The sequence below is a fragment of the Canis lupus genome, chromosome 6 (genome assembly GCF_011100685.1).
Source record: "Canis lupus familiaris isolate Mischka breed German Shepherd chromosome 6, alternate assembly UU_Cfam_GSD_1.0, whole genome shotgun sequence".
Taxonomy (NCBI): domain Eukaryota; kingdom Metazoa; phylum Chordata; class Mammalia; order Carnivora; family Canidae; genus Canis; species Canis lupus.
In genome coordinates, this window is record NC_049227.1 from 1,971,843 (window position 1) to 1,998,101 (window position 26,259).

Genomic DNA, 26,259 nt, shown 5'->3' on the forward strand with positions numbered 1-26,259 from the left:
TTCCTTCCTTCAGGCACAAAATATACTCCTCCATCCACAAGGGAAATACTCACAAGCCCCATCCAATTATAACATATAGACTCCAGATCTAGAATCTCATGATATACATTAAATCTGGGTGTGGCTTGGGGTACCTGGGTGGCTCAGTCGGTTAAGCCTCTGCCTTCAGCTCAGGTCATGATCTCAGGGTCCTGGGATCGAGCCCCATGTGGGGCTCCCTGCTCAGCATGGAGTCTGTTTCTCCTTCTGCCCCTCCACCCCAGTCATGCTATATGTGTGTGTGTGTGTGTGTGTGTGTGTCAATCTTAAATAAACTAATCTTTAAAAAAATGTGGGTATGGCTCCTCCTGAACTGGAGACATATAAACTGAAAAAACGAATCCCCCTACTCTCCCCTTCTTGTTCCCCACCCCCATCACAATACACACACTCAACATATAAGAAGGGAACAGATTCAGGCTAACCACCCGAAAAAATCCCATCCAGAAAGACAAAAAATGAAGACACATCACCGTCAAAGGCTTGGCGCAATTCTGAAATCTTGTTAAACAGACTTCGGGGTGAGGAATCTTCCTTGATCAGACCCTAAGTTTTGCTTCCTGAAACTGCTCTTGAGTCCATACATGATTTCAAGCATGGCTCCCAGCTTCACCATCTCGGAGATCCATCCTTTGCACTAGTTGCCCAGTACTCATCTGATGAGGGTTCTGGAAAATATGCCTTGCTTGGGGCCTGTGTAGCTTATTCTCCTAATGGCTTGTGGCCATAAAAGGTTGGAAGCCCAAAGATCATTTTAAGTTTTGAATAGTCACCGAGTCTTTTAATTCTAGGCTGTTGGCTCTTGCCCAGTACAGCTCTCTCAAAAACTTAGTCATTTTTAAAATCTATTTGATTTCAATTGTCTGTTGCTAATAGCCACATCCACAATTATTTTGAGACATAACTCTCTCTAAACTTAATAACCAGCTTCCTTGGAGAGTCACTTAACATATTCAGAGGTTTTAATAAGCAACGCTTAGATTTGTTTTGTTATTTATAGCATTTCTGGGTTTTATCTCTTTCTAGTTGAAAATGAGAAACAATTGCTTCTTTCCATTCTGTAAGACCAGGAATTTTTGAGTTGTCTCTATTCTTGGCTTGCAAACCAACAAATTCTTTCCTGAACTCATCTCGCTTTTTTTTCTCTTTTTAAAAAATTGCCAGATAATTTACATATAACATTACATTAGCTTTATACGTATAAGAATGATTGTATATATTGCAAAATGACCATCACAAAAATGTTAATTAACATCCATCCTCACACATAATTACACACTTTTTGCCTTCTAATGAGAACCTTTAGGACCTACTGTCTTAGTTTCAAATATGCAATACAGTGTTATTAACTGTAGTCACCATGCTGTATGTTAGATCCCCAGAACTTATTTATTTTATAACTGAAAGTGTCTACCTTTTGACCCTCTTCAGTCATTTCACCCACCATCCACCCCCCGCCCAAATCTGGCAACCAGCAATCTTTGAGTTCAGGGTTTTGTTTGTTTGGTTGCTTGTTTTTAGATTCCATATATAAGTGAAATCATATAATATTTGTCTTTCTTCGTGTTATTTCTTTCACTCTGAACTCACCTCTTTCTTGTGGCACCCTGTCAGATACAACCAGTTGAAACCATGCTGTTCCCCAAACTTACTACCTAAAGCCACAAGCTCATTCAATATGTACCTGTCCTTTTAGTCATCAGAGGCAATAACTTACCAAATGTTGTGCTTCTGCATAGCATTCATGGGTTTTTATCTTTCCAGCCTCTGATAACATTTTTCTCATTTCTCACCACTTGGTCCTGGACCATCAGATTTTAGAATGTTTGTTTTGGTAGCCTCACTTCTGTGTATTAATTTTTGTGCTATTGACTTAAACCAAGTTAGGAAACAAGCCCAAAATCTCTAATGGCTGATAACAGATGGCATTTCTTATTCACATTACTTATCCTTTATCAGGTATCTGCAGATCTTCTCCACTTTATCCTTACTCTGGGGCCCAGACAGAAGGAACAGCCCCCATGTGAGGCATGCTGTCGTCACAGCAGAGGGGAAAAAGCACATGCTGGAATCGCCTAGTCGCCCTTAAAGCTTTTATTTTATTTTATTTTATTTTAAATTTATTTATGATAGTCACAGAAGGAGAGAGAGAGAGAGAGAGAGAGAGGCAGAGACACAGGCAGAGGGAGAAGCAGGCTCCATGCACCGGGAGCCCGACGTGGGACTCGATCCCGGGTCTCCAGGATCACGCCCTGGGCCAAAGGCAGGCGCCAAACCGCTGCGCCGCCCAGGGATCCCCCTTAAAGCTTTTCATTGGATGTGGTATATGTGACTTCTACTCACATTCATTGGCAAAGAAAGTGATATGACCAAATTTGATAGAAATGGAGTGGGAGAGTATAGTCCTCTTCCTAGGACAAGAGGAACATACCTGGGGATGCTACACCTGCCCTTTAGCTTCTCTTCCTCATAAACATGGCATTGAACTTGCATTTTATCTTGTTAGAACAAGGTACATATTTTCTTTAAAGATTTATCTATTTATTTTAGAGAGAGAGTGGAGGGGGGGAGCAGAGTGAGAGAGAGAAGCAGACTCTGTGCTAAGCAGGAAGCCCAATGCAGGGCTTGATCTCATGACCCTGAGATCACGACCTGAGCGGAAACCGAGAGTCAGATGCTCAATCGACTGAGCCACCCAGGAGCCCCAAACAAGATACATATTTAAAGCAATATGGGGGAGCACCTGGGTGGCTCAGCAGTTGAGCGTCTGCCTTTTGGCCCAGGGCGTGATCCCAGTCCTGGGATCGAGTCCCACATCGAGCTCTCTGCGGGGAGCTTGCTTCTCCCTCTGCCTATGTCTCTGCCTCTCTCTCTCTCTCTCTCTCTTTGTGTCTTACATGAATAAATTAATAAAATATCTTTTAAAAAATAAAGCAAGATGGGAATGGCTGGCTCCTTGGGAGATATATCATCTTTAGAGACATGTGCATTGTCTGAAGTATGACACAACTCCAAAGGACGTGAGGTGCACAGGGTGTGCAGAGGGGACAGCAGATAGCTGGATGAGTAGGAAGCCAAACTAGCAGGTGGCATTTTTTCCTCCAGGACTCTCAATTGAAGAGGCTATGTTGCACTCACTGTATTCCCATAAGTCCCTCCAAGTTCACAAGTATGCATGGAGCTGAACATGGTAGAAAACCCGCTCACCTCCTACCCAGGAAAGCTGAGAGAAGCTTCGGCAGACCAACTTCGGGGCGTTAGGGCTTGTTGGTCATGCCCCAAGCTGGGTTCTCACCCCTGTGTGCCCGAGACCTTCTCACTCCTCTTGTCCCCACAGTTCGACATGCAGAGGATAACTCTGGAGGAGTTGAAGCACATTCTCTACCACGCCTTCCGGGACCACTTAACAATGAAGGACATTGAGAACATCATCATCAATGAGGAGGAGAGCCTGCAGGAGACGTCGGAGAACTGTCAAACAGAGTTTGAGGGAGGTAGGTACCCATGCTCCTGCTTCTTACCTGCTTGGGGCTCAGCCCACACCACCACATCTACCACTGATGGAAAATGTGTTTACAGTCAGGGCTGCAGTACCTTGGACTGGAGCCAAGAATCCAAGACTGACGTTACCAGATCCTTCTGCAAAGATGCAGCAGGTTATTAATTTTGTTCCTTTTTTTCCCCAAATTCTGCATTTTGGCAGGACGCCTAGTGACCCTGTGTTTCCTCCAGTGATTCTCTGAGGTCTGTGATTAGATGTGCCATTTGTTATGTTTGCCTTTTCTTGCTGGGGGCCCCACAGAGTGCTACAAACAGCCTGTTTATGCTGACAGCAAATGTGGATTGAGTCCAGTGGCTGCATGACCTTGGCCACCAGGGGTGCCTTCTCGGGGGGCGTATCCCTACCCAGAAGCATCAGGATAATTACATCGACTTCTCAGGACCAGAAATGGCTTACCTCTGTGCTCTCCTCCCTGAAGGTGCTGTTCAGAAAGAGCCCCATTCATGAAAGGACTTTCATGACCTTAACATGGAGTTTCAGAAGAAATAAGGTTGCCTTGGGGCCAAAATATAGACCCATGAGAAGCCCTTTTTGGGTGGGCTCAGGAAAGAAAACTTAAGAAGAAAAAAACCTTCCTACCTAATTTACTAATTAGTAGAAAGTTCCAGGAAAACTAACTGATTGAATCCCTCCTTCCAACTTTGAAAACCAGAATTGCTTTAGCAACTCTGATGCAAAGAAAAAAAAATTGAAATTACATTAAAGCAGGCTATCAGGCTACCTGCAATTCTTAACTCGTTCGGTGCTGAGATTTCTTAAAGGGAGCAAACTATTATTTCTATTCTTTCTTTCTGAACACTAAACAAATCCATGTATACAGTCGGTAAGCTGTCAAATGGCCACCAGAATGGCATTCGGCTGCCTGGTCTTGGAGTTGCCGCATTGGAGCTGGCCGAGCACTGTGGCCAAGAGTCTTCTCTGGGTGAAGTCAGTCTAGGCAGCCACAGTGGTTCCTTCAGACCTGGCCTCCCGTGGGTCCTGCCTGGATGCACCATGTGCAGGATCAAAAGCCATGACAAGAGAAAACAGGAGGAGATGCTTCTACTCAGAGGTGATAAATGAAATTAATCCAAGCCAGGGAAATAAGGAGTGGTGGACGGGAATGGGGGTAAACCTGACAGCAATGCCCCTTCTAAAGACATCCAAATTTAAATTTTTTGAAAATGCTATGAATGGCAAGCATGAGCCAGTGGTGGTCCAGAGGCCACCTTGGTCAGCCCCCACGAGACACCCAAGCTGCAGCATGAATGGCTGTATTTGGAGTTGGAGCCACACAGGAGCAGAATGGGCACCACCAAGGCCATTTGCAGCGGGACAGGCCTGGAGACTGGGTGGGTACAGGGGGGCGGGGAGAGGCAGAGATGGGACAAGAATGTGGGTACGTTCTCCTCGGCGTCCCCAGTCTCGTTCCTCCCTGATGGCAGACTGTGAGTTCAAGCAGTGGAAGCATCTGGGCCTCCAACCCCCCACTGTCAGCGACACTCTTGAAGTGGGTGGGAAGAGTATTTCTGGGCGTTTTGTTTTCCACAAGAGCCTTTGTTTATGGATCACTGTTTTGTGCAGAGAAATGTCACAAGTCTTAGTAATTTGGGAAAGGTCAGACTGCAAGGGGAAATAATCTGAACTCTAAGCAATGCCTTTTTATTATTCAAAAGCTCATACATTAATAAACTAAGTGACTGAGAAAGAGATTTCCAAATAGAAATCTTACCGAGTCTGCTTTAATTGATTCAGATGAATAACATCGGCAACAGCTACCGAGGGGGGGGGGGGGTAACTGGTAACTTCCAGTCACTCTACTAAATGCTTTAAACTTTGTGGTCTTATTTAGTAAGAGAATCATTGCTTTATGATCAGTAAGTACATTGATCTTTTGAATGACTTCTGCAACTTTGATTACATAATCCGTCTTGCTTGTTTTTCATGTCAGAGAGCTGTCCTTTGTGTCTTGTATTTTAAATATCATGTCAGTGCTGTTTGGCTCCAAACACAACCTCATTGCCTTGTGTTCAGGTTTCAGATTTTTCCAATTTTGGATGGGATCGAAGTCACGGGTGGATATATGCCCATAGCCATCTCCTGTTTAAGGGGATTCCCTGATTGTATTTTTGGACAGAGTTGTCTAGGGAGAGATGCCACACAAGCACTGAGCTCCTCCCTGGTGCCCTTGGACTCGAAGAGTCCATTTGAGACTCAGTGGCTGAGCTTCACCTCTTCCCTTCCCACCCAGGGAGCTCTTCCCTCCTGCTCTTGTTAAAACTTTGCTGCGGCAAAACAAACAAACAAACAAACAAACAAACAAAAGAAAACAACTTTGCTGCAGCAAGCGTGTACCCATGCTGGTTAGCTCACCACGAAAGCCGGGAGATCCATGGGGATTGGGAGTCTTGCCCTCCTTATGTCAGAGGAAGGAATCTATGAAAAAGAAAAAACCTAAAAGTGCAGGTCTCTGCCTTAAAAGGTGAAAGGGCACATCGTCTCTAAGTCTCTAAGCAAGGAAGGAGGAAGTGGTCAATGAAGCTGATGGTGTTTGGTGGGGGGGGGGGGGGAACTAACAGCAATGTTTGGGTCAAGACGGAGATTCGGGAGTGCAGCACAGCTTTGGAAGTGCTGATTTGTGCAAGCCGTGTGACACGAGCCAGTTAGGCATTAGCAGGAGGGCTTCCACATGCCACCAGCATCGTTTTACATGAGTGATTATACTTTTCACTCTTAATGAATTTTGAGTCTGAGACTTGTACGAAGATGCTCTGGTTCTGTCCACGGAGTCAGGACATACACATCATTCCTTCTAATGAATGGAAACATAAAGGAGAAATAGGCTAGGAGTCCAAGGGGTATGGCCTCGTGATGGGTAATGGAAGAGGTTTGTTTTTCTTTTTCTCCTTTTAATTTTCCTTTTGGCTTGATTTTGTTGTCTTTATTTGTTTGATTTTTAAGTCAACACAAAACACAGATATACACGGGCATGCACACACATACAAACACACACATTATTCACACCTGGCTTCTGGATGAGAAGTTACTCGGATTAAATCAGGCACCTGACCAGGTGTCACCCACCGTGCTGGGTGCTCTGGGCATGAGGACATTGAACCTCACTGAATTCAGGGACTCTCTGACATAACCCACTAGTCTGTCACCTATATGGCCCTGATCCAGTGGGAATACCCAACTAAAAGTATTGACTTTCAGGGGATCTCTGGGTGGCTCAGCGGTTTAGTGCCTGCCTTTGGCCCAAGGTGTGATCCTGGAGTCCTGGAATCGAGTCCCACATCAGGCTCCCTGCATGGAGCCTGCTTCTCCCTCTGCTTCTCCCTCTTGTGATTGAATCATCTATTTGCTCGTCACTGGCTCCTTATTAAGGGTTCACATAGAACATTATACTATATATTAAGTTTGATTTATTGCTTCCAGTATGTTTACTGCTTAATTCATACTGATACAGTCCAGGAGGTAAAAGGACAGGGGAACACTGCCCAGCATGCCAGCCAGGTGCTGGTCTTCTGTTAACATATTCAACTGACCTGTCAGCACATCCCGGGAGATAATTTCTGTGGCCCCACTGGTACAGATGAGGGAAATGAGGCTCAGCAGAGTGCTGTCCCTTGTCCAAAATCAAGTGCCAGGTAAGGATTTGAACCTGGGGCTCTCTGACAAAGCCCTGTCCTGGCCTCTTCATTTGTCCTTTAGCCAGATGTAGGTGTTTCAGATTCCTTACAGAATGACATCCCATCATTACTCATTTTTCATTTCATCACCAGTGAAATCATATTATATTTGGAAGTTGAGTAGAAGCGCAGCAAGTCTGTGTGTGAGCCCTTTCAAGACACATCCCCCAAATGTTGTCCCTAAATGGAATACCAGCTGTCAGATTTTTCTAGACATTCTGACAACACGCACAGCAGAAGGAAGTAAAGCAAAATCATCAACAGGGGAATAAATAGTTTCTCTGAAAGGCATGGCAAAGCTGCTCTGCACCATTCAGTGATGGGAGGATGGACAAATGAAATAAAGTCCAAGGAGGTGACACAGGCCAGGTAGCCCCAAGGCATCATTGTGTGGATGTGTGTGTTTCGTTCCCAGCCCTGTGTAGACTAGATATGTGACCCTGGGCTAGTTATTATTTTTTAAAAGATTTATTTATTTATTTGAGGGAGAAAAAAAACAATAAAGAGAGAGAGAGAGAGAGAAAGTGAGGGGAGGGGCTGAGGGAGAGGGAGATAATCCCAACCTTGCTGAGTGCAGAGTCCAATGTGGGGCTCAGTCTCATGACCCTGAGATCATGACCTGAGTGAAAACAAAGAGTTGGAAGCTCAACCAACTGAGCTACCCAGGCGCCCTGGCCCTGGGTGAGTTATTTAAAAACTCTCTGGGTCTTCTTTTCTTCATCTGTCCAATGCAAAGATTGAACAATGACAGTCACATCCAGATTCAACAATTTCTGGGCTCTCTGGAAGGTCAGGAAGAATTTGCAGCCAAATCCAAGGTCACCTGCTCAGCCATTCCTGCTGAAGTTGCAGTATTCCTATCAGGATGTCAAATGCACACCCAGATGGGAAGCCTTGCCCCATCACCTGGCCGTGCACATTGGGTATTTCAGGCCCATCCAAATGAAAAGGGCATAATATGTCATCTCTACCATCTGCTCCTGGTTTGCCTGGTGCTTTGACTTTCCTTAAATAAAACCTGTCCTCCTTGGGTAGAGGTAAGAGGTTAAGGTGTAGCTGAGGTCCATGGCAGGTGGTGAGACAGGAGACAGTTTTCAAAAAGATTTGGGGCTTCAGAAAGGAAGAGATTTGTCTTCTATTTGGGAATCCTTTCCAGCAATCCTGTAGGAAAATTTTCTGGAGCCATGAGTGAGGAGAGATGAGAATCTGAGACACAGGTCAGAAGGCTGGAGACTGTTTTTGAGTCTTCACCTGGCGGTGAAGAACTCCAGCTCTGCACTCTGGACAGGCCTGGCTCAAAATCCTGCTTCACCATGTATTAGGTCACTTGCCTGAGACACTGAAATAGATATTAGGAGCCTAATGTTCTTCATCCGTGAAATAGGAATCATATAATGACCTCATGTGGTTATTAGGAGGGTTAAGTGAGGCAACACATGGGAATATTTTGTGTACTGCTTAATACAATAGTAAGCACTCAACGCAAACAAAGAAACAAACAAATTAGCTGGTCCCTAACCCCAGTTCTGTTTTGTTTATTTGTTTGTTTGTTTGTTTGTTTTCCTGGAGACAAGCAAGTACCCACTGCTAGCTAAAATGCCACATCTTTGAAGGATGGACAGGGATCAAATCGGCAGGGTTTGAACATTCTTCCTGACACATTCATGCCTAGAGTACAGTCATCGCCAACACTGGACTTACTAAAAATACTGGTCAAGACTCTTGGTTTCAAGTAAAAGAAACTTGACCCAGACCCCCTTAAACTAAAAAGCACTGCCTCAAATAATATAAGAACTCAAAGGGATGAACTCTGGCTGACCTGGACCTAAGGAGTTCTGGTGAGATTCTCCCCTTCTCACCCCCTGGTCTCGCACAGTCTCATTTCCAATCTCTCATCCTTCTTTCTTCTCCATCAGTTTCATTCCCGGGCAAGCTGGCTCTCCCCAAAGTGACAGGATTCCCTCCTCGAAGGCTCCTCTCCATTCCAAGAAGGGGCTGCTATCAATCGTGCATGGCCCACGTGCCTAGCCCCAAACCAAACCAAGAGCTTGGCACACTCTACTTGGCCAGTCTGGTTTGCTGCAGTGGGAAAGGTGAAACGCTGGATTGAGAGGTCCACCAGGTGGACAGGGACAGATCCCCAGACCAAAAGATGAATTTTGTTCCGAGAAGAGGAAAGGACAAAACAACACCTGCTCCATAGTGGAAGCCTCAAAGTAAGACACAGCTGTCTGATGGCCAGAAACTGGAGATGATTTTGTGGTAGAGGAGGAGCCAGCTCCCACCCCCAGAATGAGAGGTGGCCCCTCTTCCTCTTAAAGGGCATCATAAAACATACCAGCCTCCCTGCTGTCTCCTCAGAGGCCACCTTGTCCATCTTGTCTTCAGGTCTTAACTGGGGTACCTGAGCATTCCTGACGAATAAAAAAATCTCTTTCAGAAGCTCTTAACTAGTTCCACTTCAGGCTATGGAAATAATTCAGTTTCATAAAATCATAAAATGTTAGAGCTGGAAGGATCACAGAGCAATAATAGCGCCCACACCTGGTAGTTCTGGCTCATTGTGAGAATCACCTAAAATGGGTTTTATATTGTTTTGTTTTTAAACATTCCTGAGCCCCAAGTGCCTGCTGCCAGAAATATCAATTACCTAGCTCTGTGTTGGTGCAATTAATCAGAATTGTCATGATTCTGGTTTGCCTCATTGGGGAGCCAGTGCCTGCAGACCTGCAGCCCCATTTCTAAGAGAAGCCAGAGGGATTGTGAACTCCATATATCCAGGGTCATCCAGCTAGTCAGTGGCAAAACTGTACAGACCCCTGTCTCCAGGAGAAAATCCAAGAGTCACTGCCTGTCATTTGCCGAATGGAGCAGTGTGAATCTCTGTTAAAATGAGAAAGCTAAAGGAGGGATCTGCTGCTAGAGCTCACAAACCCAGGTCCTGTCACAGCAGCCAAGAGCCTGCAGGTGCTCAGGACTTGCTAACAAGCTTTCAAGAAGACTCGAGACCCCACTTCTGTGTGTCCTCCTGTGTCAGCGTCCCTCAACTCACATTTTATCCCCATGTACTTTCAGGGCTCCTAATCTGTCAACCACTAGCCTAGAAAGGAGTTCAAGGCCTGATGGGAAGGTAGACATAAAAAGGATTGCCAGCAGCATGATGCATTCTTGCCATTTGCAGTGTTCAGTTTTAGGTTCCTCAAAAAGAGTTACCATATGACCCAGAAATTTGACTCCTAGATCTGTACCCAAGAGAGCCAAAAACATGTCCACACAAAAAGTTGAATAAGAGTGTTATAGCAGCATTACCCATAGTAGCCAAAAATTGGACACAACTCCAATGTCCATCTGCTGGTGAGCGGATAAACAAAATGTGACACAAAAAGGAATAAAGTACAAATGCATGCTACAGCATGCATGGGCCTGGCTAAGTGAAAGAAGTAAGGCACAAAAGGCTGCATGCCCTGTAATATATTTGCAATACCCAGGCTAGATATATCCACAGAGACAGAAAGTAGATTAGTGAGTGACAGGGGCTGGGGAGGTGGGAATGAAGCATGACATCTAATGTGAGTGGGATCCCTCTTTTTACAGTGATGAAAACATTCTGGAATTAGGTAGTGGTGATGCTTTCACAACCTTGCAAATGTACTAAATGCCATTGGATTGTACACCCTAGAAGGGTGAATGTCCTGGTATGGGAATGCCATCTCAATTACAATTAAATATATACTGGGAGTTAGAGAATCCAAAAATGTAAAAGGACCAAGCTCTTTGAGAGCAACAAAGGAGAAGCCTAGAAGCCTCCTAGGAAAGTAGTTTGGGGTGGGCCCAAAAGAAATGAGAGGCAGGGTCAGCAGGCACCCATAGCAGAAGGAACTGGCACCAGGTCTTGGGTAGCAACGCAGAGTCTTGTGTGGGGATGAGCTGCTTGCCTGAAACAGGGGTTGATGGCAGAGAGGCACGGTGGTTGAGGAGCAGAGGTAGGAAAGGGTAGGAGGTGGTCTGTGGTCCTCCCTAGTGAGCTCAGGAGCTGGATGGAATGCACTTCTCCAGCAAGATCTTTGCAGAAAGGTTGCAGGCACTAGTGGTGCATACTAAGTGCCACTGTACGAAGATGCGACTCACTGCAGCCTGGAATGAATTAATGAGGGAAGGAATCACAGCAAAGTCTGGGAGCACTGCTTGGATATGCATTCCCATGCTGGAGGCTACAGGGAACAGGAGAAAAATGAGCAGACCTTTCCTCCAGCCCTGAAGGGAAAGGAGGAAGTCTTGCATTTCTTTAGCAATTCACAGTTGGACATAGCCTTCATTTTTTTTTATTAGCTCATTCATCTTTGAGATAATTCTTGACATTGGCAGAACAGTTATCACTAGCTCCTTTTACCGAGAGAAAAACTGAGGCTCAGAATTCACTCACTTGCCCGGAGCTGCTCCTAAGTGTGGTTAATAGAAACCCTAAGCCGGACCCCACAGTTCATCCTGGGCTGACCTGTAGTCTTGCAGGGGAAGCAAAGCCTAGCAAAGAAAGTAAATAAAACCCCAAAACTATAACACAGTGCAAATATATGATAGCCAAAGACAGACCTTAAATTACTATCAACAAACACATTAATTCGTGCCGGGTTGCACTCTGTCGACCACATCAGGTATTTGAATGCATTTTCTTTGGATCTTGCAAATGCTGAGCTTTCTATTGCTGAGCAAAAGATCAAAGAGATAGAAGTTTTGAACCTGGTTATTAGAATCAGACCTGGCTCACGCTCCACCTCTGCCACTTGCCAAATGAACTTGGACTCCAGTTCTCCAAGCCGTGGCCTATTACGTGACGGTCACACACCCTGCTCTCCAGGACAGATGCTGTGTAATTTTGCGCATGCCAGGCCTGCTCTGGCGGTGTTCAATAAGCAAAGGGGAGTTTATAAAAGGTTTACAAGAGAGAACTGGCATTTACTGGGCACAAACGATACCGCAGTACCTTCGTCTATCCTTAATCTTCACAACAAGATAGGTTTTACTAGTCCCATTTCATAGATGAGCGAACTGTTTGAGGCTGGGGCAAATTCGCTGGCCCAAGGTCACACAGCCAAGATGTGGAGCAGCCATGACTCAGACTTGGCTCTGGCTCTGGGGTCGTTACTTTTGTACCCTGCTGCACAATTGGTGACAACTTGAGAACCGGATGTCAAAGGACTCTCATCAGGGCATGTTGAGTATTGCAGACTCAAACAATGACGTGTGTCAGAGCTCCCGAGGAACGAGTTAGAAGCGCCACTCTGCTTGCAGGACTTTGGTCTGGGTTCAGATTTGCAGGGCCTCAAGTATAAACTATTAGGTCTCCAGGCCTTTCCTCCTTCCCTATCTCTCCCTTCCTACTGCTTTGAAGGATTTTCAGATCAAAGATGCAGCCACTCTCCTGGGGGATAATCCTGTTGCCCATAACCTTGTTTTCCGAGTGTCCTTCACAAAGAAGAGCTTCAGCCAAAAATTTCTCCCTCAGCGTAATCACACAATTTTTCTTGGCCTTCGCCAGCCCTCAGGACAGAAAGGTAGATGACTGCCTTCAGAAGCATTTTTATGCTGAGGAGCTGCCCAGAATAAATTAGCCAGACCTCAGAAAGTGTTAGATACGCTACTTCCGCATCTTCATTTTATTTTCTGCTAGGGTCCTTATCCTTCTGAAACACCACCTCCCCTTTTCCTTGCTGAGCGCTGGCACGTTTTTACATTTGCTCACTCCTGGGGGCAGGGGAAGGCACAACTCTGCACCAAGGAAATTTTCTTCCTCCAGGTAAGGATTTGTAAGATTCTAAGACTGAGACATGATCAGCAAGTGGAGAACTGAGCCAAAAATACTCCCAATCACCCAAGAGAAGCAAAAGCCCAGAAGATCCAGGATTAAAGATAATAAGACAGCACCTAAGAGATGGTGGCAGAAATAACCAACGAGCATTGGTGACGGAGAGCTGTGCCAGGGAGCCCTGGATCTCTGTGAAATGTGGCTTGCTGGAGAAACCCTCATGGTTGATATAATTTTTAGAGACCCCTGGACGACTCCCTGAGACCCCTTCTCTCAGGGAATGCTCTGTTTGTCCTTGGAACATCCCAGGCCTCCTACTTCTTCCTTATTATTTCCAGGGACTTCAGAGGAGCCACTGATTGTCAAAGGGAAGACATACCTGAAATTGAACCATTTTTAGGTTCTTTAAAGGCATGTGGCCCCTACCTTGACCTTGCTCTTTTGCCAGTCTTCTTTCCTCACAGAGAGAGACTGCAAGTAATATGAAGGGATATTGTATTTCTTTCTCCCCCTTCGATGATCTGGCCTAAAGAAAAACCACTCTCCTCAGCTGGAAGTTTGCAAAGGTAGAAGGACCCCTTTTCAAAATGGAGAGTAATCTGAAAATGTTCTTCTGTCCTGGTCCTGGGTTTCTTAACGTCTGAATCTAAAGAACCATCTTTCCCAGTGCCTCCCACCCTGTGTCCCTAACACACACACACACACACACACACACACACACACACACACCCCTGTCAGGTCCCCCAGCAACTCAAACTTCATCAGATTCTTTACTCCCCACCGTCCTAATGAATCAAAAACTCTGGGGCTGGGGCCCCACAATTCCCTAATCACTTGGAGAACTTACCAATTCATGAATTCCTGGCCTCCACACCCAGAGATTTTGATTCGGTAATTCTGCAGTGGGACCCAAGATTTTACATTTACATCAAACTCTGAGATGGTGCTGCTGCTGCTGGTCCAGTGAGTAGCTCTGGTGTGCACAGCTTCCCACCTGCCTCCAGGGCACAGATTTCTTCCATATGTTAAGTGGCAAATTGTGTGCAAAAATCACGGATGGACAGACAGATGGGAAAGGGGAATGTGTAGACTAATAGAAGAAAAAGCAAGAAAAGAAGTTCTGGCATGGGAAGCAATGCCTGGAAAAGAGACCTGTTCATCCTCAGCACACTTTATCAAAGCTTTTCTTTCTGATTTCCATTTCCCTGTATCTGGTCTGTATTACTTTCCTACTGATTCAGATCTACACTAATGGCTCCTCAAGGGCTTTCTAAAAATGATGGTACAAGACCTAGCCCAACAAAAAGGATTAAGAGAACACAACCCTAGGATCCAAGGTCAGACCCCGGGTGCAACAGGGCACGGGGGCAGGGACACCCTGCCTCTGAAAAGTCTGGCAGGGTTTTGTGCCTCTCTCCATGCTTCACATTGGTCCTGTCCACAGAGCATGTGGTCTCCACTTCTCAGATTTCACCAGAATCCCCTAGTAAATGTAGATCACTAGCCTCATCCCTGGAATTCCTGATTCAGTAGATTGGGCATGGGGTCTGGCCTGAGCACCTGCATTTTTATTAAGTCCCAGTGATGCGGATGCTGCTTGCCTAGGGACCCCAGTCCAGAACCACTGGTATGCACAGCCAAAATAATACCAGAAGGCATTTAGTCATTTTCACCAGCAGCCACAAGAAGAGATCTGGGAGGGTAAGTTGCTTCCCGCTGGGTGGGGATAAGTAGGGAAGCATCAGAACCTCGCTGTGTCAGCAAGAGCTATCTCAGAAATGGGAGCCCGGTGTTCTGCAGGAAGGGACACAGTGATGCCTGGATGATGCCTTTTGTGAAACCCTGAAATGTTCCATATTTCTCACTCAGAAAGTCACTGTAGGTCTACTGGGCCTGGAAGTTTGTACCTTCCTCTGAACATCTCATCTCTCATGGTTTTTGTTATAGAAGCTTTACTGTTTCGAACCATTTGCCAGAAGAGGTGCTGTCCGGCCTCTGAGAATGGTCCCAGAGATGCTTGTCCATGTGACCGCTCTTTGGCCTATGAACTGGGCTGGTGGAGGAGGAGATCAGCCTGTCTCACTGTGTCATTTCTCTCTTCTTCCTCCCCCCCCCAACCCCAGTGCATTCCCAGAAACAGAACAGACAGACCTGCGTCCGCAAGAGCCTCATCTGCGCCTTCGCCATGGCCTTCATCATAAGCGTCATGCTGATCGCGGCCAACCAGATCCTTCGGAGTGGCATGGAGTAGCAGCCTCCCCCCATCGCACTGCGTCCCGGCTCACCGCGCATGTGCATGCCCTGCGGGCAGACTCTGTTCCTCCACGAAAGCGGGTATGGATGATGCAGACATGGCACAGTTCAGTGAAGCGCCCAAGGCTGCGGGGCAACAGGTGTTGCGAATCCACTTCATCTCCTTGGCAGGGACACAAAAGGGCTGTCTTAAATGCTTTAATGGTTTTGTTTCCTAATGCAATAAAATAGCCAGGAGTTCCCAGTGACTGCATCATTCACCCCTAGGAACTCTGAAGAGAGACTTCATTTTCATCTCAGAATATTCCAGTGGCCATCCAGGTTGGTGGTGTCAGAGAGCAAGAGAGAGCCATCGACATGCAGTCATCTCCATGCCCCATTCTGTCAACCCAGGGGTCAGCTGAAGACTCCCCGCTGAGGAAACCCTCAGTTCCAAGAAGCTGACTTCTGGGTTGCCATGGAAGAGGGGGCTATCCATCCCATCCCACCCTGGCTTCCTTCCTCCACCCAGTGGAGCACCCCCCCCCCCCAAGGCGTGAGGGGAAAGCCATCGAACGGGGTGCAGTGCCTGGCAGTCTGCAGGTTGCACCCCTTGCTTCCGTTCTTACTGCCTTTTCTACAGGACTCTGGGCAGAGTTGGGGAGCTCTCAGTTTCCGTCGGCACTTGGCTTTCTGTTCCTAGAGCCCATCGCGCACCAGCATTTTGGAATCTGCAGAGAGCCTTTCTCCCAGCTTTGCCACCTGTGCTGCCATTAGTGGAGAAAAAAAAAAAAAAAAAAGAAGCATAATCGTGGGCATCTCTATAACCTAGACAGTAGACAGACGTAGACATTGGGCTTCTTCATGTGTGATGTCATTCTTTCCTAACCGCTTACTCCTGATAGAAGCTTGTCCTCTGACATGCATCCCTGCCTCTCTGGGGTGGGCCAGGTAGTTTCGGGGGGTGGGTGCCGGAAGGCACTGAGACCAGTGGGGAGGGGGTGTTGCAGCCCACACCCCAACTGCCAGGAGTCCTGGGACCTGAACCCACCTCCATGCCCGAAGACCCCTGTAATTCAGGTCCTTGAGCATCCTACCTTCTTTTCATCTTAAAATTTGCTTTGTTAGTCTTCCCCAGATGAAAAGAGAAGTACCACCCAGAGTGATCTTTCAATCAAACTATTGTATTTTACATAACCTCTTCCAGCACCCAGATTCTACAACTGACTCCTATTCATGAGGAAACAAAATATGCGAATCAGCTTAGCCAACACAACAGGTGACTCGCTCCTGCCTGCAGAATACCTGTGCTGGGGAAGGGGCCGGAGTCCGGGGGTCCGTGTTCAACGCCATTTCAAGTCTGTAATTTCCCGACTTCTCCCAATTGCCGTATCGGCCACCACTGTTGATTCAAGCTTGCATAGTCTGATTCGCCGATAATGTTTCGATGTGATGTTTTCCTTTGTACTTTTCAAACTCGGGTCTTTATTTCTGTAGTAGGATTGTTCTGCCCCTCTTTCTCCCCATTGCATCCTTGAAGCTACATGCTCCCTCTCCCCCTTTCTTCCACTATTGAGATGCCACAATCTTTCTTCTTTAGGTTTTGCAGTGAGGACAGGTATGTGTCCCCTCCCCGTGCCCCAGAGTCCCTCCCGCTGAGTTTTGTCCCTTCCTGCCTTCTCTGACTTGGCCTTTTAGGGTCTTTTTCCGCCTCACCGCTGCAAGCACTTCAGGCAACAGCCAGCGGGCAGCTGTAGAAACTTCCTCACTGTGGGAGACTGCAAATATTCATGATGAGCACAAGTAGAACTAGGGTTTGAGCCATATTACAGAGGATGGAGCAGGTGTGAGCTCCCAGGAGCCTGGGGGTTGAGGGTCCCGCTGGGGAAATGCCTGGAGTCCCGTACATCCAGGCCAAGGAAGGCAGCAGCCTGCCTGTCCCTCTCACCCACCCTGCCCTGCACATCTGCCTCTTCTCTCTCTCCCCCTGCCCAACTCACCATGGTCCTCAGGATTGGTTTCCAGAACCAGGACAGGTCCAAACACAGAGCACTAACACTTCAAACAACTTCGTCATTAGTTTTTGCCCAAAGCAGCTTACCTTCCCTCCCCCTCAACTGGACTTGGACAAGAAGGACCGCCTGAGCCACTAGACCATGTCCTCCGGGGGGGGGGGGTGTACAAAGCGGATTGAATAGAGACCCCAGGGGATGATTCCTAAAGGAGCCTGCCCCATGAGAGGGGATTGCGATGCTTCTTCAAGGCTGGGTCTGCAAGTTCTTCCACTTCTCACCGGAGAGCAGAGAACGGGGTCCCCAAACGATGTGAGGCTTAGAAGAGATTGTAGCCATGAGGCAGGGGCGAGGGTTAAGCGGAGCCCTGGAGAGACAGCAGCAGCCTGCTCAAGTCCTCAGCATCATCTCCCTAAAAAGGACCCATCGCCTCTCCCAGTGACCAGCAAGCAAGGCTGTCTCACCCAGGAGGGACTCGAGGAGCATGTAAGGATGGGAGGATGAAACAGAAGCTACAGAACTCTCCTGGGCGGCCTAGAGCTGACCTCCCACGTGGTGGCCTCACACACGGCACCCAGGGCCGGAGGTGCGGGGAGACAGCCCAGAGCGAATTGCATTCCTGAGACCTTGGGAGCCAGGAGCTTGTCGTTGGGATATGACCCCTGGCTGCCTCGCCTGGACGGTGTGTCAGAGGTGTTGGGGTTCCTTGTATGGCCTACGATGTTGACTTTCCGCAGCCCCACCCTGGGTCCCGTCCACATCAGAGCTACTGCGGGGCCCTCGCCGTGGCACTTGTGATGCTCATGGGTAGCGCGCGGCTCCTTCTTGCTGTAAGAATGGGTGTCCCAGGCCACACAGTGGTGATCGGGGAGGCATTTGGCTTGGGGGACAAGGAACCTAGACCCTGATCCCCTTGGCTTTATAGAAGGCTGTCTCCTATCACCCCAGAAGCAGACAGGGCCCCCAGACAGGACCTAGCACGGGAACTATTAGAAGTGGCTTCCAGAATGTGCATGGGTCCCACGTGACTGATCTGTAGAAAAAGGGGGGATGGTGTTGCCATGGCAACACTTGCATTCCACCCTGGGTTTGCCCAGGCACACAAAAATAGGGAACATTTTCTTAAAGAACACTTGGGCTCTGCTTGATTGCAACCCAATTCCCTGCACCCACATCCCACCGGTGGAGTAAATTACACTCAAGAAATCTGGCGGTTTCTCCGCCTTTTCTTGTGTTTTGGAACCACCCTTCCATTTGCTCTGGGAACAGGAGCTACCTGAGCACCGGGTGGTTTCCTCCCCACTCCGCTGCTCCCCCCGCCACACTTCCCAGGGCCCAGAGCGAGGACCCCTTCATCTGGGCAAAAAGGCAGAAATGTCATTTGGAAGGCAAAAAGTATTTTAGGCTTCAGTCTTTAAAAGCATCTGTTTGCCTGTTGAGATGCTCTCCCACAAGCCAGAAATGTGAACTGAGGTGAACTGAGGTTTACATGTGGTCTTAGGCAAGCTCAGAGGCTTCAGAACTTTCTAGGTGTTTTATTTGCAGAGAACAAGATGTGTACCACGAGATGTGTTCTTTCTCGATAGCTGTTCCTGTCTCAAATTTCACATGACAAATGGTCTGTCTCGTGGTTAGCCAAAAGAACCTAGTGAAAGATGGCAAGCTCATGTTGACGGGAATGCCCCTCCTCTCCTCCCATCTACACAATCACAGAGTGATATATCTAAGAACGCAAAAGAGAAATTTCTCTTTTATTCCAAATGCCTTCTCTAGGCTTAAGTCCAGACTCAGGTTATAAATCAAAGAGAGTTTTGCTCTTAACTCATAGCTGGCAGCCTCCCTGGGACCATGACAAGAAGGGGAAGGGTGTGACGCCAAGCACAGGTCCTTGGGTTGGCTGGCCTGGCCACGTGTGGCTGCATGTCACGAAACCCCGTTCCGTGATGCCATTCCCCTCCATCCCCGCGGAAGCTACTGAGCTCTGCTCTCCCAGCTGGAGGTCCCCAACCCTACTGGGTCATTTTACTGCACTATTTCTCCAAAAGCCCATAGCTATAGTATTCCTCACCCGGAATGTAGGGAGATCTGGAACCCCGCTGCAAAGAGGGCCCTGTTGTTCTATCACGCCATGATGACACACGGGCCGAGCCTAGGCTTCCAGACTTTGGCACATACTGCTTGTATTCCCAGAATGACTGACTGGAGAACAGCTGTCTGCAGTGACCTGAAATCAGAACCTTGCCGTTGGCCTCTTCAGTGATCCTCGCAGGGCTACGCGTCCATGACCTAAAGGCCTGGCCATAGCCATCTTTCTTCACCACCTCATTACTCAACTGTCCCCGAGGGGGGTGGGGAATCCATCAGAAATAGAAGAGTACGTTATTCAACAGCTGGGGTTTTCAACTTGAGTTATTTAAAGCGATGGTAAAGTAGAGGAGGATTCGGGCTGCCCCCTATAAACCTTGTCTCCATGACAATATAAACGTCAGAACTGTTCATCTTCACTTCATACTTCCTTTGACTAAGTCACTCAGGGGACTGTCCTCGGTTATGTGGCCTTGCCAGAGACGTTTGGTTTGGGGAGGAATAAGGTCAAATGCACAAACCAACCAAACATTTCTTAGTATCCTGTGCTCGCTGCTAATGCGCATGGCCATAGCGCATGGCTATGGTTTCTACTTTATATTGGTTTGGGACCCTCTTAAATGGGCATGATAACAAAACTCGGAAAGTCTTCATGGCAGAATCAATTTGATTTCATTGGCTTGAAATAATAGCCACAAAGAATCAAGTTTCGCCAGCCCCACAAAAGACAGTGCTCTGAAACTGGAAATGATTAGCCCAGCCTCCTGCCACCGCCGCCCCCCCCCCGCCCCCGCCCTGACCTTGGGTAGCTTATGGGTTGAACACCCATGCTGGGCGTGGCTCTCATCCACCTCTTTTCCTTGAACTTGATGGGCTGGCTTTCAAAACAGTGCTTCTCACTTGGACGTTATCGTCCAAGTGAAAGGGATGCAGAGGCTGGAGTCTTCCAGGGGAGTAGAAGAGCAGGTTAATTAGGAAGGAATATTCCAGGGAATGAAAAATTCAAGTGTGCTGTTGCTCCATCCCTGGACCTGTGAGAGAAAAAGAAAAAATGTGAAGGGCTGCCGAGGCTAGTCTCTGGACATTTCCTGTGTGTGTCTGTGTGTCTGGCCTACCCTGGTGACATACCAGGGACAGAGTGCCACGGGGCTGCTGCCCATCAACCTGATCGCAGTGACACACATGGCAAACATCAAGGGGAGGCTGGTAGCTCACCTTCCCTTGGGAGATGCTGACATCTGCCAAGCTCAAAGTGCCTCTCCCGGGGCTTTCTGCCTGTTGAGCTGAGGCCAGGAGAGCAGAGTTTAGAGCCAGAAGTATGGGAGTGCGGTCACGTGCAGGACCCCACGTACTTCTGCCACCCACCAGCCTGGTAATTTTGAGTGACGTTCCTTCCTGGCCTCGGGTGTCTCGTCTCTAAAGAGGAAGGGTAAACCAAGAGAGCCCTCCCACGGTGATCAGTTGGTCTGAAACAAGTCAAAATGACGCCTAGACTTGAGAGGGTCCCTATTCCCCCCAGGGATTGCATTAGGGACTGGCAGTTTCTTCTTGAACACAGGTCCCAAGAGGCAGTTGTAATAAAGTATCTCTTTTGATGTCCATTGTCTATAGATGAAACAATGCAAATCAGTTTATGTCAAATGTGTGATGTCTTGCAAGTAAGAGGTTTTGTTTACTCCCTAAGTCTTGCTGACTCAAGGGAACATCAAAGATGGGCTCTCTGTCCTTGTCTTAGCCAGTGCGAAAAGTAAGGGGGTTTGATCACTTTATTGCAGATCTTGTGCATCAGAATTCATGAATGAGTGGGCTGAAACAAAGCCAGAGCCCAGGAAAAGATGTGTGTTTCTCCATCTGAGAAAGCCTAACTGGAAGCTACTGACTAAAAAACACAATTTCCTGTTCCTCCCTCCCTCCCTCCCTCCCTCCCTCCCTCCCTCCCTCCCTCCCTCCTTTCCTCCTTTCTTTCCTTCCTTCCTTCCTTCCTTCCTTCCTTCCTTCCTTCCTTCCTTCCTTCCTTCCTTTTTTTGTCCTGGCCATTCCAGTATATGTGATCGTGGCTTATAATTATTCGTAACACTGCAGAAGGAAGAGAGTCACTGTCTCATGATTGTCAGGAATAACATTAGCAGTCTGCGGAGACCAGCCACTGCGATCGTCTTTTGAAGGCTGAGGGATGCTGAGCACAGATGCCTGGTTTAGATGCACCCCAACCCTGATGAGGGGTGAGAGCAGGACAAGAGTGGCTGCTGGACCTATAAAAGTCCCCAGTCCTTCTGCCCCATGACAATGTAACACCCTGGGTCTCTGTCCCTCTTCCTCTTCCTGAAGTGGACTGAGGTTTTTATACAAGCCCAGATTGGTCAGGAAAGGGTCCTCTCAGCTTGGTAGAAATTCACACAAGCCAGTGTTTCCCAGCTCTCTTCAAGGAAAATCAACGAATATTCTTCCTTTCTGACCTGGAATTCTGGTTTCAGGGGTCTTTGAATGGCTTCTTAGTGGGATTTGATTCTCCCCGCCCCCCAATTCTGAATCCAGCAAGAAGCTCTTTCTCCAAGGACTAACCAAAGACAATGCCCTTGGATGGAAATCAGATCCAGAAGTCTGGCCAGGCAGTGGGCTGGCAAACTGTCACCTGTTGAGTATGGGGGAGGGAGGGCTCAGTGAGCCTGGAAGTCATTAGACTTGAGACGTGACTTGTTTCTCAAAGCACAGTATAGTTAGTGGCTGGATGCGGACCAGAGCACAGCTGAGGACTCTTAGGACCAGGACGCCCAGAGCCCGGCAGCTCTCATATCCAGAATGGGCCATTAAGACTGAAATCCTGGGTCACAGTCTTCCCATTTACCTCATTCATGTTCCTTTTTTTTTTTTTTTCATTCAGTATTAGGTGATGATTTCTGCTAATAAGTGATGAGAGAGTCAGCAAACTAGTCAAAAGAAAATCTTTATATAAAATGTAAATATTAATATAAATTAACTTGGCATGCAACTTACTAATCCAATGAAGTATATATTATTAATATGTTCTTTTAGTGTATAAAGGAAAACTGACTGCCATATCTACCAGATGTTTTCTGTAACCAAACTTGTCTGTAAATATATAATCTGTATAAAAAAAGAGTCTAATTTACCATTATTTATGCAATAGACGAAAAATAAAAGTTTTTTTTTCTTTTGAGGAGAGATTCAGTTCATTATCTGTGGTATGATTTGCAAACCTGTCATGAAAATTCATGCCTGTGACCCTGAAGGGCAACCAGATCCATTTGGATGACAGTCCGGCATCCCCCGCTTCCAAGAAGCAACCAGAAAGGAAGCAGCTGGGGATCTGGTCTCCTGGTGGGGCTTTGGAAGGGGATGATTGACATAAGGGGAAATCAGCTGACTATGGACCATATGGTGAGAAATATGAAACATCTCCTGGCCGGCGGCAGACATTATAATTAAGAAAACTTTGCAGACACCGAGCTAATGGTGTCATCCTTTTGGGATTCCATTTGCCAAATTCTTCCCTATGCTAGCATTCAGGAATGGCAGAGCTTTCCCTGAATCTGGAATAAGCAATGTTATTCGAGCTTCTTAGGCATAAAAAGAGGTATATGTTCCCTGATGTCAATGAGGAGACATAGAGCACCAAAAAGTTAAATGGCTTGATTAAGGGCCTGAGATCCTGCTTGAATTGGGGCCAGAACCTCGGCCTCCTGATCCCAAACGCCATAAGGGCATCCTATATTTACTTTACTTTTCAAAAATATTATCACACATTTTCCCAAATGCCTTGTCCTTAAGCCAAAAAGCTGAGTTTTCATTTGGGAAGAATCTCCCAGGAGACCTTCTGGTTAAGTGTTGCATTTTATATACCTTCTCAGGGGAAACTCACAAGGTAAAATCACTAAGCATTTGTTATTGTTTAAAAACTCTAAAAATAGAGTGTTCTAGGCATAAAACACATGTTTTTCTCTCTGCTGAAGGGGGCCTCTGGCAAATTCCAGTGATCATAACTTGGATTTTATCCTCTCTGATCTGATTTTTTATTTATTTTTTATTAGAAAGGAGCATTTAGTCATGAATATTTATTCTCCTGGGAGTAATTACCGCAGCAGGGAGTGTCCTGCAGGATAAAAGTCCCACCAGGGGCTGACATAACTCTTTGTCTCTGACCCCTGACCACAGAGATAATGAAGCCTGCACATTGGCCCAAACCTGGTAATATTCAAGGTAAAACAAAGCTCTCCCTCAACTTATGAACGTACCTTTGAATCCCACTGGGATTTTTCCATAATTTTCATGATAAGAGAATTTCAAAGGCGTTTCTTCATTCGTCTGTGATCCAGCCATGGGCACAGTTAAAGCGCTGTTCCCACCGTTTCTCCTGCCAATTCTGGAGGGTCCACCTGTGGTAAGTGGCTCGGCCTTGGGCTGCCCGGGCTGACGTGTGGCCCTCGGGCCACGTTTTCAGGCGGACCTCACACACCTCGGTATTACCTCAACCCAGCGCACCTAGGCTTCCAGCGCGGGCAACGGGCAGAGGGAGGGAGCCGCTGGGCCCCAGCCTACCGTGCGCGGCGCCCCAGGTCTCGGAGCATCGCACTTGGGGCCATGCCAGCCCGAGCGTCAGCGTGTGTGCGGCCAGGAGGCCGCGGTGGCTTGGAGCTGGTCAGCGCTCAGCCCTGCACTGTGCTCAGCGCCCGCCGGGAGCGCTCTCACCGTCCGGTTTCCCAGGTGGAAGACGAGATGCAGGTGCCTCAGCGCAGGAGCGCTTCGGTGAGGTGCGGTGCGGTGCTGTGCTGGGATGCCATGCTCGCGCAGACCCTTCGGGGTTCATTGCCTGAAGTGGCAGGCCAGGGATCAGGAGCCGTTTCCTCAAGTGCCCCTAATAATGGACCTGAGGATGTGGTCTCCAGGCCGGGAGCTGCAGCAGTGGCCTACAGCCCCTGAGCGCAGCGGCAGAGACGTGTGCGGCTGTGGAGACCTCCGCTCCCCCCCCAGGGAGGTGCCGCTGGCTCATGAACCGGGAGCTCTCAGTGGCCCCCCCTCCTGCCTGCCCAAGGCCAGGGCCGTGGCTGCCAGGCTCTCCCTAGGCAGCCAAGGGGCAGCACTGGTGTATGCCAAATCGATGACGTTCCTCCTCCCCCGTTTACCCTGAGGTTAATCTGGATGGCAGCAGGCTGAAACGGAGCAGAGAGAGGGAGGGCACTGTCTGGTATGTGAATTCTATCTAGTAAAGCTGTAATTACAAATGAGCACAAAAGAAGCCCCAAACAAGAAAAAGAATCAAGAGGTGGACGCATGGGGCTGGCTCTGAGCCTCTTCAATGTATGGGGCCCTCAGGTGGGAACCTGGGGCACCCGGCTTCTCCCAGTTGCCTTGTGCAGAAAGTCCTGCAGCTCAGAAGCAATGGCAGGCCAGGCGTGAGCACGTCCCCTCGAACAGGCTCGGCTCTTCCCAGCCTTGCTGAGAATTAGAGGAGCAGACCCGATCCTCACGTGTTCGAGGCTCCATGGTCCAGGAGCCACATGGACCGGTTTCTTCTTGATCAGTGTCTCTCTAGCACCAGCCCTCTGGTCCTTCTACCAGGTTTCTCTTCCAAGGATGAAGTGGGGAGTCTAGAAAAGAGAATTTGGGGGATGGGGAGCGCTGGAGATGTCTGCGGTGCCATCACATAAGGGAGGAATGGGGTTGTTGTGTGCGGGGTGGGGGTCGGGCTCTGCAGACCCCAGGTCATCCAGAACCATTGGTGAACAAATGACCTCAGCTATGTGACTAAAATAAGCTTCTTAGCCACACAACAACTTATTTTGCTCATCATTTTGTTTCTAGCACCTAATGTTGTATCCAGCCCCTAGTAGGTCCTAAATAAATGCTAAATAAATAAAAGAACCAGATCATCTCACATTGCCCAGATATCCAAATCCTCTGGTGGTGCCCTCCCTTCTTGTCATCACCTGCCTTCACCCCCCATCTTTGCACCCTGGTTCCCATGCCTTTGTCAAAATCAGGTAAGCCTATGTTTACATGTTTGTTTGTTTGTTTCCTGGTTCATCCAGCCTGTCCAGGAATTCTTCACCCTCCTTAATAAGCTAGATTCAGCCCCCTTCAGCTTCTTGAAAATGCTACCAACTGGCATCTGGTGCCAAAGAACAGGGCTCTCCCACCACCCTCCCTGAAAGCCACAGCGTCCATCCCCTTGGCTTGGTCTCAGCTGGGATCAAGGTTGTCACAGGCATTAACGCATAGCCTTCCTGGGCTGGGATGGATGCGGTTCTGCCAGCTGCTCTACACAGCTCCCTCCTCTCACCTCTGCTCGTCTCCCTCAACCCCTGCCGACAGCCAATCCCACCGTGGAGCTCCAGCCTTCACTGTGTGGCCAATGCTTCAGAAACCCAGCTGGGTGTCGACCAGGTACTAACAGGATGCACATGGAAACATAAACAAGATACGGGGAGCTTAGAGTCCAGGAGAAAGAACAGATAAGTAAACCTGTGATTACAGCTCCGTGTCAGACGCCCTATGGAAGGACTCACCATGGAAGATTACAGCAAAACAAAGGAGGATGATCACTCATATTGAGTCATGTTTTTTATTGTAAATTATGAAGTATCTCAAACATACATAAAACAGACAACGGTATACCCATCAACCACATTTAATAGATGTCAATGTTTTGATTGAGATTCCTCCTCACGCTTTCACACTTTCTCTCCCTCCCTCCCCCTCCTCCTATCTCCCCTCCTTCCCTTAAGAAATAAAACCCTGGGGCACCTGGATGACTCAGTCCGGTGAGGGGGTGAGCAGTTGAGCACCTGCCTTTGGCTCAGGTCATGATCTCAGCGGGGAGTCTGCTTCTCCCTCTTT

At 47.9% G+C, this 26,259-nt stretch overlaps 1 protein-coding gene and 1 long non-coding RNA gene across 11 annotated transcripts in view; one reads left to right on the forward strand and one right to left on the reverse strand.

The window, feature by feature from the left end:
• Positions 1-22,580, forward strand: part of CALN1 (calneuron 1) — a 529,066-nt gene extending 506,486 nt beyond the window's left edge. For 9 of the 10 annotated variants that reach the window (XM_038539013.1, XM_038539012.1, XM_038539018.1 and 6 more), the window contains 2 exons: positions 3,377-3,533; positions 15,199-22,580. In XM_038539013.1, the coding sequence (XP_038394941.1) occupies positions 3,377-3,533; positions 15,199-15,326 (285 nt within the window). In that variant the 3' untranslated portion in view covers positions 15,327-22,580. Of the gene's footprint in view, positions 1-3,376; positions 3,534-15,198 lie in introns of those variants that run through there. The other variant, XM_038539021.1, reaches the window with a different exon arrangement.
• Positions 7,826-24,587, reverse strand: LOC119872133. The gene is made up of 4 exons (XR_005360501.1): positions 23,658-24,587; positions 20,205-20,435; positions 9,611-16,069; positions 7,826-8,611 (listed from the first exon to the last, which is right to left on the reverse strand). It is a non-coding gene; the product is annotated as an uncharacterized LOC119872133 (long non-coding RNA).
• Between the last annotated feature and the right edge of the window lie 1,672 nt (positions 24,588-26,259).